This window comes from Rhamphochromis sp. 'chilingali', assembly GCF_963969265.1.
Source record: "Rhamphochromis sp. 'chilingali' genome assembly, chromosome: 21".
Classification (NCBI taxonomy): Eukaryota; Metazoa; Chordata; class Actinopteri; order Cichliformes; family Cichlidae; genus Rhamphochromis; species Rhamphochromis sp. 'chilingali'.
The window spans coordinates 5,032,942-5,048,234 of NC_137949.1; the positions used below are offsets into that span (position 1 = coordinate 5,032,942).

Sequence of the window (15,293 nt, forward strand, 5' to 3'; positions counted from 1 at the left end):
TGCAAAGAGCAGAAGTCATGAAGAAGATTTATGGATGGAGTAAACGGAGGACATGCAGAGCATTGCTGTCTTAGAGAGGATGCTAGGGTGAGATACAGATGCAGGAAGATGACTGGTAAAGGCAGCAGCTGATAGACAAACATACACAATGGCATGAAAAGTGTTTCCCCCCTTCCTGAGTTTCTATTTTTTTTATATGTTTATCAAAGTTCAATGTTTCAAATCACCAAATAAATGTAAATATTAGACAAAGATACCACAAGTAAACAAAAAATGCAGTTTCTTAATGAAGGTGTTTATTATTAAGGGGGAAAAGAAAAGAAATCCAAACCTAAATGGCCCTGTAAAAAACCTAAATGGCCCCCAGAAAAAGTAGACCAAAAGACAGACAGCATATTGCGATAGAAGGAAATTCAGGACCAAATTATAATAAAATAAGTAGCTGAGATTCTCAACCTGGAAAAGGTTATAAGGCCATTTCTAAAGCTGTGGGACTCCAGCAAACCACAGTGCTGGAGTCAAATGGTAAAAACATGGAACAGTGGTGAACAAAATTAACCCAAGTTCAATGACGACTCATCCAAGAGGTCACAGAAGACCCCAGAACAACATCCCAAGAACTGCAGGCCTCACTTGCCTCATTTAAGGTTCATGACCCCACCATAAGAAAGAAACTGGGCAAAATGGCATCCATGGTGAAGTTCCAAGACTGCTTACTGCTAAGCAAAAGGAACATAAAGGCTCATCTCACGTTTGCATAAAAACATCTTAATGATCCCCAAGACCTTTGGGAAAAGAGTCTGTGGACAGACGAGGCAAGAGCTGAACTTTTTGGACGGTGTGTGTCCCGTTACATCTGTCATAAAACTAACAGAACATTTTTGAAAAGGAACATCATGTCAACAGTAAAATATGGTGGTGCTATTGTGATGGTCTGGGGCTGTTTTCCTGCCTCAGGACCTGGAAGACTTGCTGTGGTAAGTGGAACCTTGAATTCTGCTGTCTACCAAAACATCCTGAAGGAGAATGTCCGGCGATCTGTTCGTGACCTCAAACTGAAGTGCACTTGGGTTCAAACTGAAGACTTTGGAGTGGCCTAGTCAAAGTCCTAAACTGAATCCGATTGAGATGCTGTGGCATGACCTTGACAACCCTCCACAGCGATGTAAAAGACTTATTGGTTTAGGGAGCAATTCCTTTTTTTTTGCACATGGCCATGTAGGTTTGGGTTTTGTTCCCCTAATAATAAACACTTTAGAAACTGCATTTTGTGTTTACTTGTGTTATCTTTGTCTAATATTTAAATTTGTTTAATGATCTGAAACATTTAAGTGTGACAAACAAAAAATAGGAGGCATGATGAAGGCAAAGACTTTTCAAACTACTGTATATAGAAAAGGAGACACATAAGCATGCAAAGTACCTATTTTTTCATTACATTATAAATTTCCACGTGAATCACAGATTAAAAACAGTAATGAGTTGATTTGTCCTCAAGCAGATGAAGGGAGATGATCATACCCATGTTAGAAAATCCAGTCTTTCAAAAATTTAGCAGCAACTCCATAATTTGTTAGATGGTTTTTGTAATTTTGCCTGGGTACACACAGTTTAAATCAAATAATTAATATGTGATTGAAGAAAGATTGACTTTCAGCTTCAACACAAGAGGTTTTTATGAAAAACTTCATAGTGACTTTTCTTTTCCCCCTTCTCCACAGTTCCAGTTTTAGAATTCAACTTATTTTTGCGATACATTGTTCTGACCTTATATCCTGAGGACTTGATGTGCACGCCTCTCTTTGTGAGTGTAGATTTCATCCGGATGAAGAAGGACCGTTCCAGGGAGTTATCAGGAGCCAGAAGACTGGGACTGCTGGATTCGACTGTGACAAAAACAGACAATACGAAAACTGAGTCTGATAAATGTTTCTTTTTCTGAGTGTATTATGCAAAATAAACTGAATGAAAAAAAAAAAAAATCACACAACGCTCTATAAGATTAATTTAGTTCTATATTCCAAATGTCAAACAAAACACTTAAAATGTAACAGGTAAGTTGAAATAGTTTTAAAGAAGCCTTTTTGTTTTGGTATTTTTTTAAAAAGTCATCATACAAGGATATGATTTACAACTTGAATAAATGCTTCCAGTAAATGTTCCAGTAAGGTTATGCCATCAACTGCTATAGCAGTTGATGGCATAACCTGTAATTGGCTCAAACACAAGTGAAGCATTTTTAAATGGGTGTATAACAAATAAACACATTCATACTGTCAGTTCAGCCAGTCAACCAATCACAGCTGCAGTCAACCCGTCAATCAAATCAAAGCAGCTCATGACACTCAAACGGGGAAATGTCAAAACACATCAGAAGAGGACGACGCAGCGATTAGATCCAAAGTAAAGGGTTAAGGTTAACAGCTTGAAAACGACAATCTTCTGATATTAGAACTATTAAAATAAGCCTCATGTAATTGTTGAAAGACTGAAATTTGATGCTTCCTTTAGCAAAGTTAAAATTGCTCAGACGACTCCTAACTGATAGGTTAACAGCCTGTGGCAGCCTGGCCCTTCACAACATGAAATCCTCACACAAGAAGTCAATTTTTTCAGCAGCCTTCAAAGTTCAGCCAGTGAGCTTACATCAAATCAGGAGGTAGCAATGCTTACGTAAGGTGAGATGCTTCATTTGTCAGCAGCTGTCAGCTTTCAGAAATCAGCTGCATATTCATAACTTCTCCGTCCATCAGAGGAAGCGATGTGAGGAGAGACAGCCAGGAAATGTTCCCTTACACTTAAACACGATGACCAACAGTGTTCAGTACAAACACAATCCAGGTTGCTTAAGTGTACAAATGTCAAAATTCACTTGGAATTAAGCATGGCAATATGGGAGTGTTATTGTTGTAGCATTATTCCCACATGTGTCTGGAGTGCTGTACTTGTGAATGTGTAACAGTGTATTCAGATTTTCAAGAGTTGAAGCTGGTTAAGGTTACAGAAAGGTTGTGATCATGTAAGTTCAATCAGACTCACCAAATTATTTTTCTTTGAACTAATCCACAGACTTTGGAGTCAAAACCTGTGTAGAATTTCCATGTAGCCCCAACCACCTCCTGCTGACTCATACACAGTTTGTGAATGCATTATTTCATTCACTGAAAAACACAACACTGTGCATCTCTGTGTAACTCAGTCAGGGATTATGTTGCTCCTAAACACAGTAACAATTTTAAAAAAGAGTGGGAAAGTCATGTGCAATTTTTTTGCCCCATCCTCCATCAGAAATTCTCAAAGAGCAGCACAGGGTACGATTAATCATCACAATCAAATTGCGATCGTTCACTTGGAAGAAGAGACTCAAATGGGAAGACAAGCTAAAGTCACAAAATCCAAATTTGATTCAAACACAAGCGGTCAGTCAGAGAAAGTAAACAAGTGAAAGAAGGGGCTGCCAAAGGGCAAAAAAACAAAACACAGACTGATCGATGAGAAACGTAAAACAAGAAAAAGAAAAGAAAAAATACAACAGGAAGTGAACCAAAACTCTAAACTATAGCACACATCCTTTAGACGTGTAATATAAGATAACTCTTGTGCTGGCTAATTTCCTACAGCTTTCATCAAATTAAAAAAAGCTAATCCAAGTCCATATTTGTAATTCCAGACATGCTGGGTTATTTGTTTTCTATTTGCTTGTGAACATTTAAGGTAATGCGAAAGCACAATTTAACCACAGACAGCGATCAACATGTTATCGTGCAGCTTACATCCACCAACGCCGCTTCCTGCAACTTTAGCACGACGCAGAACTGGAACATTTCCTTCCAGCATGTAAATCCTTTTATGATGTCTCAACACAGTTGTTCAGGTTGGTGAGCACTAAAAGGCTACTTGCTTTTCCCTCTGTTGCAGGTCTTTATTTTTCTTTGTTTCAGGAGGCAACTCCCCTAACACACACACACACACACGCACAACCACGCACGCTTATGCATGAACACAGTCAGGTCTCTGGTGGATGTGGCAGTTTGATCAGCACTGATATGTGTTGACAATGTCTAATCTGAAAAAATTGAAAGAAATGAATTAATATGCAAATTCATCCTTTATAATATAAACGTCCTTGAAGAGAGGAAGACAGGAGGGAGGGGGGAGGGGGTGAATGAGAGAAAAAGGGAGTGAGGGAAAAAAGGAGAGAGGGGAAAGCATGGGGGTGGAAAGACTGGAGAAAATAAAGGAGGAAGTAAGGGAAAAATAAGAGAAATACAAATTTGAATGTGAAACAGGTAGACAGAAAGAAAAGAAGTCATTTCAGAAAAACCTTGATAGAAAAAGGAAAGTAGATGAAGCATGGGATAAAAATACTGACAACCACTCATGCTACCCATCAGAAGATTTTCAAAAAACGTGACCTTGACCTTCAGGTCAAAATCACTGACATTCAAACTCATCTGAGTAGATACAACAATGGTATTAACTTAACTCTCCTACATCACTTCATTCTTGAGTTATCACATTCACAAACATAGGTGTGCACACTGCTCACTTGATCCAGAGATGAAAAAGAAAAAGAAAAACAAACAATTCTAAACAAGTGGAGCAAAAGCAAAAGATGTGGAGAGAGCAGGAGATGGAAGGGGAGGAAGGAAGAGAAAAGAAAGAGAAAAGAGGCAGAGGGAGGCAAAAAGAAATGAAATGAAGTGAAGGCGATGAGACTTGGGTAAAGGGAAGGTTTAGAAAAGAGGTGGGAGAAAGAATGAAGTAAGAACAAAGTGAAATGTAACAGGAATGGAAAAAGGACAAAGTGAAAAATAGGCAGGGATATCTGAGGAAAAAGGGGAAACAAAAGAGGAAGGAGGAAAAGGAGAAGAAGAAGAAGGAGGGAAAGGAAAGGACATGAAGCTTCCCAGGAGGAGCTACAAATCTTCATCTCCACCCCCTCCCTCTTCTTCTCTTCCATCCCACCACCAGTCGCTCCTAAAGGAAAACAGCAGCCGATCTGACGGAGAATAATGATGATGGAGGGAGAGAGGGAATGGAAGAGAGAGAGGACAGACAAATGACAGGGGAGCTGGACCCCCCCACTCCCCCCCACCCCCCTTCTGTCTTTGTTATTCTCTTTGAATTAATGGGATTAGTTTCTGCATGCATACACACACTCACTCACTTGAGATATCACATTCACTGTCATACACACCTCTTTTCATTTTGACACACACACACACACACACACACACACACACACACACACACACACACACACACACACACACACACACACACACACACACACACACACACACACACACACAGTGTGCTTGTTTGCAATTAAACAATTTCTGCATGAATGAAGTGAAGGAAGAACTGAAACAGCAAGAGAAGGAAGAAAGGCGAGGAGAGAGAAGAGAAAAGGAATCCACGTGACGAAGAACAGGAAGACGACTGGAGTAGGAAGAAAAATATAAAAAGAACAAGAAGACAGAAGGAGGAGCAGTGGGTCTAAGAGAGAAAAAAAGAGTCAAAGGAGAGGAGGAGGGTGGTGAAGAGATGAAGAATCGTAGAGATGCATCAAGAAAGAGCAGGGAACAAAGGGGCTCTGAGCAGAAGCAACAGAAATTATAAAAAAGGAAAAACAGAAGGAGAGTTTAAGAGTCAAAATAGAGAAATAATAGGAAAAAAAGAATGAGAAAAAAGAGCATAGGAAATGGGAGCAAGGGTATGAAAAAAATGAGGATGACAGAAAAGAAACAGCGTGGAGGAAAAGAAAAGAAGCACAAATTTAGGCATAAAGCAAGGAAAAAGTAGGGGAAGTGTGAGCAAGAAAATATAAACAGATGGAAAGGAAATGGAGGAGGAATAAGAGGAGAAGGAAATTAAGGAAAATGGTGTAAAAGTAGACGAAATATCAGATGAAAGGATGGAAAGGAGGAAAGAGGAAGTCAAGAGAGAATAAGTTGTACAGCAATGGAAGGTATAAAGCGGATGGACAGTGTAGGGAGCAACAACAGGAGAAGAAGACGAGATGGAAAAGGAGGAAGCTGTGAGAGTAGAGAACTGGGAGAAAAGAATAACAGGATGAAAAGAGGAAGAGATGATCTGGAGGAGGAGGAAGAGGAGGAGGGGTAAGTTCTGTTGTAAAAGAAGTGAAAGGAAGAGGAGGAGTGGAGGGAATAAGAACAAGTAAAAGATTACAGGAAAGAAGAGGAGGAAGAGTGGAGGGAGTCTGAAAGAACGCAGAGAGGGGAAAAAAGACAAACAGAATAAAAAGAAGAGAGAAGAGGAGGAGGAGCAGGATCATGTGGGGATTCAGAGGTGTTTTCTCATTCTGCTCATTCGGCGTGCGTAGCCATGGCGTCTTTGGGGACGACGCTCCTACAAGACAAAGATTAGCGCTACAAAGGCAGCAGGTGGCTACCGGCTCTGCCGCCGCCCGACTCTGGGACCTAATTATCTACGGCACTGAAACTTTCCCTCGTTTGAAGGACAAATGATTAATTAAAAAGAACAACTCACCTACGCCTGTGATCTGTGGACAATACCCAGAGTACTGAGGGTTTCTTTCCACCAGTGTGTGTGTGTGTGTGTGTGTGTGTGTGTGTGTGTGTGTGTGTGTGTGTGTGTGTGTGTGTGTGCGCGCGCAATTGCCGGGAAGTCTCAGTGGGACAGGGTATCATTGTCAGACACTCTAATAACGTTGCCTGGTTCAGGGAGCCCGTTGTGTCCGACTGATAACTAGCTAACGTGACAGAGGCGCGTGGGGCGAGACAAAGCAAGCTACAGCAAGGTCACTGCAACCTCCACCAGCTGCCGCTGCAGCCACAGCAAAGCGCCGCTACGACAAACTAAAGGAAGAGTGAGGAAAACACACTAATTTAACAAGAGGCGTGTAATACAGCAGATAAGGCAGACACATGTAGCACATTAATGAGTCATTTAGCAACTTTAAGTGGCTGAAAAGAGAAGCTCACAACAAATTAATCAGACTGACAGGGAAGCAGAAGTGTGCTTAAAAGGCATCTCAAAGGCTCTGATGTTTCCAGTGTTGAGAAAACAAAATGGCAGAAAGAAAAAGTGGATCAGGCCAGAGGTGATTGATACTTTCAATTTGAGATACTAGGAAGAGTTAGGGAATGATCATAGGGAAGTTCTATGAGAAATACATACATACAGTATTGAAAACATTTAGTGTTTTGTGTACTTTAACAGAAGAGGCGCAACATGTTAAGTTGTAAAAAGCTTCTACTGGTACTGTAACTGATTCTGCGTGACTAATGAGCCATATCTTGAAGTAATGGGTGAGATTTGTGAGGATGATGCAAGACTTGCATCAAAACAGCAAGACAGTGGTGAGGTGACAGACGGGTTCAAGGTGGGGGTGGGATAGTCTCTGAGCCCGCTCTTGTTTGCAGTGGTGATGGAGGAGTTGACAAGTGAGGTCAGGCAAGAGTGTCAGTGGACCATGATGCTCACAGGGACACTGTGATCTGTATTGAGAGTAAGGAGCAGGTGGAAGAGAGCCTGGAGGTGGAGGTATGCTCTGGAGAGAAGCAAAATAGCTCAGGTCAGCTATCCAAAGCAACAGACAGAGCGAAGTAAGGAAGAAGAGAGTGTAGGCAAAGCGGAAGTGGTTGGAGACAAGTGTTAGGGGTGATTTGTGAGTAAAGAGACCTGCTATAATGTAGGGTTGTGTTGGCAATTATAAAAAGGCAGGAGAGGTGACAGGTTAGGAGTGACCAGAATTGACAGTTAGAGAGGAAAGGCTGAAGCGATCTGCAGACCACAGAAAGACCACAGAGGAGATTCATGGATGTCATGAAGAAGGACATGCAGACGGTCGGTGGGACAGACAAGGATGGCAGGGATCGGGTGAGATGTAGGTAGATGATTCCCTGTGGCGAATCCTAAACGGAGCAGCCGGAAGAGGTACATCTCTTCATCATTGTTATAAAAAGTACATTATTTACTTACCTAAGATACTGTGGGCTTGCTTCGATTCATACACATAGAAATGGATGTGTGTGCCACTGCCCACACTGAAGCCATAAATGCAATCTAATTCTCTGGGAAACACTGAACCACAAGGCAGAGCAGACCCATGGGAGATCAGACAGGCAACCATGAAGGATGTGCCGCAGTGCACTTTCTTCCAAACACAGTATATACATATATAAGAGCAGGAATAATCTAAATATGGGGTCACACACACACACACACACGGAAAGCACAAGCGAGCTAGGTATTCATCACAGGGAGAGACTATTGTCAAAGAAAAGTTTAATTGTGTAAACACTCTGTAACTGTCCTGTCATATTCCTGCCTCTCCGGCTCACTATCGCCTCCATGGCTGTAATTGAATTGCTAGTGTCAGGAGGGAGAGGAGGGGAGGAAGAGGTGGAGGAGGGAAAGGCAGGAGGCGAGACTCGCCTTATGAATAGAATGTGTTTTCTATCAGGCAGGATTTGACAAATTGTGTCAGGAAGAAAAGTCCAAGCGATAACAGTTTGGTATATGAAAGTGGAGGAGGTGCTACAGGGGAATGGAGAACAGGCAGCGAAAGGGCGAAGAAGAGGGATGAGGAAGGAAAGAAGGAAAGACAGAAGGAAAGAAGCAGGGGCAGAAATAGGAAGTGATTTTTTAAAAATGTGGAGGAAGAGAAGAGCGGAGATACTGGTTGGAAAAAGAAGATAGGAAAAGAGGGCTTAAGAAATCAGAGGGGAGAGGTTTGAAAGAAGACAAGTATGGGGAGTGAAGACGAGGAGGAGGTGGGAGAGATAAAGAAGCAAGGAGAAAAAAGAGGAGATAGAGGAGGTAAAGGCAGAGGACAAAAAGAAATGGATGGAGGAAGAGAGAAGGAGATGATGAAGACTACGAAGTTGGGAGTAAAGACGGAGAGGAAAAAGAGGACGAGACAACAGTGGAAAGGAGAAGAAAGAGGAGGAAAATGAGTGAGAGTGGAAGATAGGAGCTGTACTGTCTGTACTGAGGAAGGAAAATGATCTGAAGAACAAGGCAGAGACGAAATTGAGGAAGAGGACGCAATGAAGAAGGATTCAGTCAGATTCCTGTACAGTTTTTTACAAAGCTTTACAAAGTTTGTGTGTTCGTGTGTGTAACAGTAGATTCCCTCAAAACCTTTCCCACATTGTTTAAAGCCTGGGAACCAAAGTTTTTTTCATATATAATCTGTAACACACCTCCACTTCTCCTCCTCCTCTTCCTCACCTCACTTTCTCCATTTCCTTTCCTCCCCCAGTGCATCCTCCCCACATTTCCTCTCCTTTTTCACTACAGTGATAAAAAAAAAGATACTTTTATTTTGACAGTCTTATCAGGACAGTGAGCTCAAATCAAACAGTGCTCTAATAGCCTTGAGACACCTCAGTCCTAGCTTTGTCTCTCCTGGTCTCCTTTGACTCCTGTATTTCCTCCTCTGAGATATCCCTCAACCCCTCGTTTCATCTTCCTCCCTCCTCCTCCCTCCTCTTCTTTCTCAGTGATCTCCCTGTGATAGGACTAAGGCTTTTCTAAGCTGTATTTAGCTTTTCCACTTTCTCTTTTGGGAGCTGATCTACCTATGAAAAGACGGGGGGAAAGGGAAGACAGAATGGTTGTGAAACAAAGACAAAAAAGAAGATGAACGATTACAAAGCAACAAAAAAGGTCAAAAGTTTGAAGGCAGATCTGTATATTTTGGTTAGGTACCAGTGACAGGAACCCTCATGTGCTGGAGAGAGCAGTGCATTAATGATCAGCGTGTCTGCGTCTCATGTTTTACATAATGACACATTCAAGTGTCCGCATACCATTGTCCACAAAGTATAGAGACAATAGGGTTGAGGAAAGGAGGGAAGACGTGGAGTCTGAGGTGGAGGGTAAATGAACAGACAATTTGTTTTCCCTGATACGGATGATGAGACTGACAGCTCGTCTTTGTTCTGACTGAGGTCGGAGGTCACAATGACACACGCATACACAACGCAGAGATAATAGGCAATTGTCTGTATCTGCAACCTGCATAATTACTTCCAGAGACAGAGAGAGACGTGACTCCTGCTGGAAAGCCCAAAAGGGAGGAGAAAGACAGAAAACAAGGGCAAAACAAGCCAAAGTCAGGAGACTGCAGAGAGAAAGAGAGTGACAGTTTAGTTCTTGTGTTAGTCCTGAACCGGCTACTGTGAAGCAGGATTTGGGGCTTTAACTCCACAATTCAGTCAACTTCAGGTTTTTGGAATTTTGGAAAGGGGGTTACTGGTTACTGGGTTACATCGGCATAATAATTAATGCTGCACACCTAAGAGGTCAACCCCCACCAAAACACTGCCTACCTGACAAATCAGGTCTCTTTTAAAGACATATACATACTCAGAAAATCTTATGGGCCCCCTATGCAGGTAGTGGCAGGGTCAATGTTTTAAAGACCATTTAAAGTTTTTGTCTTTCCTTGACAAACATCAATAAGCAATATAGATTTTTAGGAACAACTTCACTTCACTTTTTTTCTTTCAGAAGCTTTAAAGCCACTTCATTGCTCTATGAGCCCTAATATTGCAAAATCATTAATTGTTACAGTTGTGGTCAGAAATGTACAATAATCAGGGGCATGAATGTCATGGTAATTTGGGGCTTTTAATGATTTCTTTGAACTGATTTATTTTTTTGAAGCAAGCTTCACATTGCCTTGGACTTGAGAGGGTGCTGATCGAGAAAGAAACCCCTAATCTAAAACTGACACCTTCAAGTGGAAATTTGCTGCTGCCCATGTGGACAAGCTAAATGCCTTTTAGAGTAAAGTTTTATAGATTGGGCTATTTGGCCACAAGTAAATCAAGTGTATTTTTCGTTTGTGTTGTATTGGCAGAGCATGCATTTTTAATATTGTTCAATCATTTTCATTTAATTGTGGGAAGCCAAAATCATGTCAATCACTGAAATGAGAATTCAATTAACTGTGCAACCCTATTATGCATTACTGCGTATTTACTTTACAGAACAAACAATTGTAAATGCAGCGACATCTTCCAGTGTCTTAAACCTGTGACACCTGCGTCATTTATGATCGTACTATTTATATGATGAAACGGGAGTTAGATGATGAGACGCAATCTCTCCAGCATGTTTTGCGGATGCCTCAGGGAGCTCCTCTTGCTACAAGTCATGCCTGACTCATCTCACCTAAGAGGGGTCCAGGAGGCAGATGCCCATATCATCTCAGCTGACTCCTAGCATCTCTACTCAGCCCCTCCAGAATTACCAAGCTCTGCACTCTATCTCTAAGGCCGAGCCCAGACAGCCTTCAGAGGAAAGTCATTTCTACTGTTTATATCTCCAGTCTAATTCTTTCAGGCAGTTCCCACAGCTCATGGACATAGGTGTGGGTAGGAACATCGATCGATCTGTAAATCGACACCTCTGCTTTCCTAGTCTCTTCACCACAACAGACCACTCCAGCACTGGCATCAATCTGTCTGTCCCCTCACTCTTGGACAAAACCCCGAGATACTTTAACTCCTCCACTTGGGTAGCAACTCATCTCTTACATGGGGTAGACACTGCACCTTTTTTCAATTCAATTACAGTCACCAAGAAGCACTTTATATTGTAAGGAAAGATCCTACAGTAATAGAAGGAAACCCCAACAATCACACAGGGGAGAACCATAGCCTCAGACTCTTCTGCTACTCCACTATCCACTGTAACTGGTTACATGCTGCCAACACCACCTGTTATGTGAACCTTGTTAGAATGGTAAACCTGGGCTTATTTATTGAGCCTTTGTGTTGCCGCTTAGCCTGATTAGGGACAATAGTGCAAATGAATAACTAAACTTCAAATCTAAAAATGTATAATATGAGTGAATTCCATACATTGCTGATTCTGTAGCAGTCGGTTTTGCAGGGTGGAGTTGCTAACCCCACGCCCAACCCTCGTCCTTTCTCATCCAGGCTTGCCAGGACGATCTGATGATCTGAGCCCGGATGATCTGAAAATCGTCGACATCACCTGGGACGAAGCCAAAGCAGTCGCCACTGACCGACGTCAATGGAGATCGTTAACTGCCCGATGCGCTACTTGGTGTAGGCGAAACTAAGTCGGGGTGGGCAACTCCAGGCCTCAAGGGCCGGTGTCCTACAGGTTTTAGATACCCTGCATCAACACACCTGAATCAAATGATGAGTTCATTACCAGGCCTCTGGAGAACCTCAAGACATGTTGAGGAGGTCATTTAGTCATTTAAATCAGCTGTGTTGGATCAAGGACACGTCTGTCGTACACCCCTGAACTAAGTGCTAAGTAATGGGGGAATTAGATGAAATGCACAATGCAATAAGTAGAAGAAGTACAGAGAAATGTCAAAAGATCACGAGTGACGAATTAAAGCAGAGGTGGGTTAGAACTGTACTTGCATGTGTGCCACACATGCAGATGTGAAGCAGATAAATCCATAGCTTTTGGTCCCAGTCATGCTAAAGAAAAAACAAAACAAGCCAAAAACAAATACAAACAGACAAAGCAAATATGAGATTTCCCAACGGGCTCTTCCTCTGACATTTTCAGTGACAACAGTGGTGTCACAAATAAAATACAGTGTCCAGCACCTTATAACACTCCTATCCTGCATTGTTTTTTAGCCAAACATAGCAGGGTGCTGGATCTCTTCTTTTCTTTTTGTAAAAACTAAAACCTGAGGAGGAAGAAGCTTAAACCTTGTGAATATGAAGTGTTAGACACACAAGCAGCCCAATAAGAAATGGTCTGTTAGTTTTCTTTTTTACTGAATTAAAGCCAAAATAGAAGTTAAACCGCTTGTAAGCAATCTACATTCAGAGAGTGGTTCAAGGTTCAAATTTATTTATATAGCATATTTCCAGACAGATGATTATAGCTCAGAGATGGTTATACTGGAATCCTAGTTTTGGACTTTTTAAGTCTTGGCCTGGACAAATACCCCCATATGAACAAAGCATCCTTTGTCCCATACATCCACTGCAACTCTTCTGCACATGTCCAAACCATCTCAACCTTGCCGCTCTAACTTTGTCTCCAAAACAACAACCTGAGCTGTCCCTCTGATCTGCTTATTTCTAATCCTGCGCATCCTGGTCACTCCCAGTGAAAACCTTAGCATTTCATCATTTCTGTCACCTGCATATATACAACCAGTCGCACTACCAGCTTGTAAACATTCTCTTTCACTCTAGCTTCCCTCTGTCACAAATCACCCAGGCTTTACTGTTCCACCTGCCTCCCTCTCACTCGCACATGTATTCTGTTGTACTTCTACTGGCTTTCATTCCTCTTCTCTCCAAAGCATACCTCCACCTCTCCAGGCTCTCTTCCAACTGCTCCCTACTCTCACTACAGATCACAGTGTCATCTGCAAACATCATAATTAACAGAGACTCCTGCCTGAACTCATCTGTCAACCTGGACACCAAAGAACCTTCTTTGCAGTTCCTTGCAAAATCATAGAGCAGATCATAGACAAGTTAAACAATCTATCTTACCCCGAAAAAAAAAATGCTAGCTTGCCAATGCAGTAGGGCTGCCACGATTTGTCGACTAGTCACGATTACGTCGACTATCAAAATCGTCGACGACTGATTTAATAGTCGACGCGTCGTTTGAAGCTTTGTAAGATCACAAAAGACGCAGGAATAAGTGGCAGAATTTAAGAGTGTAATAACGGACTGAAACAGAAGATGGCAGCATTGCATGTACAAGGATGTCAGCTACCGTTAAACCCCGAAGAAGAAGAAGAAGAAGCAGCTGTGTCCCAGAATTCATAGCGCGGCCCAGCGCAGTTTCCAACAATGGCGGCAGCTAGTTAGTTTTAATGTTACTCTTATTATTCTTTCTGGGTCACAAAATAAACATTTAACATATTTTCAGGCGAGAATGTAGCTGTGTAAACCTCAAATATCTGCTCAGTTTATCAGGACACCACATATTTTCAAAAGCGCTCCGACGTTTTCGGAGACATCTGTTACCCACTAGCTCGTTAGCGAGCCGGGGGCTAGGCTCACTAGCGCCGTGAGAACACCGGACTCCCCGCAAATCGTTTTCAAACCCACCGCCGTCTTTCGCTACTCAGGTTAAATATATATATGAGTCACTTAGATAACTTAAAATGTTATTGTTTGGCTTTTTTTTTAGTATTTTATTTGTTCCTGAGTAAATCAGTTTGTCTGAGATTAAAGTTATAGTTTTTACACAGCTGAATAAACGTCAAGCAGACAACTGATTATCAGAAGTGTGAGATGCTCCAGAATATACTCCAGTGTCCTGTTATATTTTAGATAGCAAGGAGTTTATTAAACTTCACCGAAACAATCTGCAAATTTCATTAAAATTTAATAAACTATCATCTTGTCTTTATTTTTAGTTAGCACAGACCTTAAACACTTAAAGCTGTAAGCTAATGATAGTTATAAGAGCAGATGCTGCTGGTGCAATAAGCTGTAGTTTTACGTCCAATGGATGATGATCTGATTAGTCGACTAATCGCAAAAATAATCGGTGACTAGTCGACTATCAAAATAATCGTTTGTGGCAGCCCTACAATGCAGGATGCTTTGGGAAATTTTCTATAGCTAATGATTCCAGATTTCTTTGGTTACCCTAATTATGACTAAAAATGAAAATATGGAATACATGCTGAACACACTGAAATATTAAAAGCATTATAGCTGATCATTAATATATAGGTTTGTTTGCCATTTAGAAGAATTGGAGCCAGCACGCATATGGCGAGAGGTGGCATACACCCTAGGCGGGTTGCCAGTGCATCACTGGTTTTGCTCCTCATAATGTAAATCTTTTGGTTTTAGGTTTATCGGCCACACTGGAATAACGTGCTTTTTTAGGGTTTGACTAGCAGCTAACAATATGACTATAAAATTATCAGCATTTGATTAACAACTAACTTCAAACGGACTTGTAACTTCTTATTGCATGTTGCAAATATTTGTCGCTCAACAACACAATTATAAACACATTTTAATACATTTAACCAGTGGTCTTTCAAAGTTGCATCACTGCAACTTCCATCACTGTTCAGGACAGTTTTTTCTAAAGAGCCCATTTCCATGTTAAATTAATTCATAACTCAGTCTTCACTTTTCTTCCTCTGTGTCTCTGAGTCCTTCTGTTGTTATTTCTTTTCTTTTAATTTCTATCTCTCTCCTCGTCTCTCTGTTCATGTTTGGCCAGACGAGCGCAGCGTCCCCAGATAAAAGACAACCAAACAAGAAAGGGAAGTACAAAAAAAACAAAAAACAACAACACAAGAA

At 41.5% G+C, this 15,293-nt stretch overlaps 1 protein-coding gene across 2 annotated transcripts in view; it reads right to left on the minus strand.

Moving 5' to 3' along the window:
• The window catches only part of npas3 (neuronal PAS domain protein 3), a 370,655-nt gene that overhangs the window by 36,300 nt on the left and 319,062 nt on the right, over nt 1-15,293 (minus strand). For both annotated transcript variants that reach the window (XM_080870618.1, XM_080870619.1), the window contains one exon: nt 1,768-1,886. In XM_080870618.1, the coding sequence (XP_080726744.1) occupies nt 1,768-1,886 (119 nt within the window). The remainder of the gene's footprint in view (nt 1-1,767; nt 1,887-15,293) is intronic.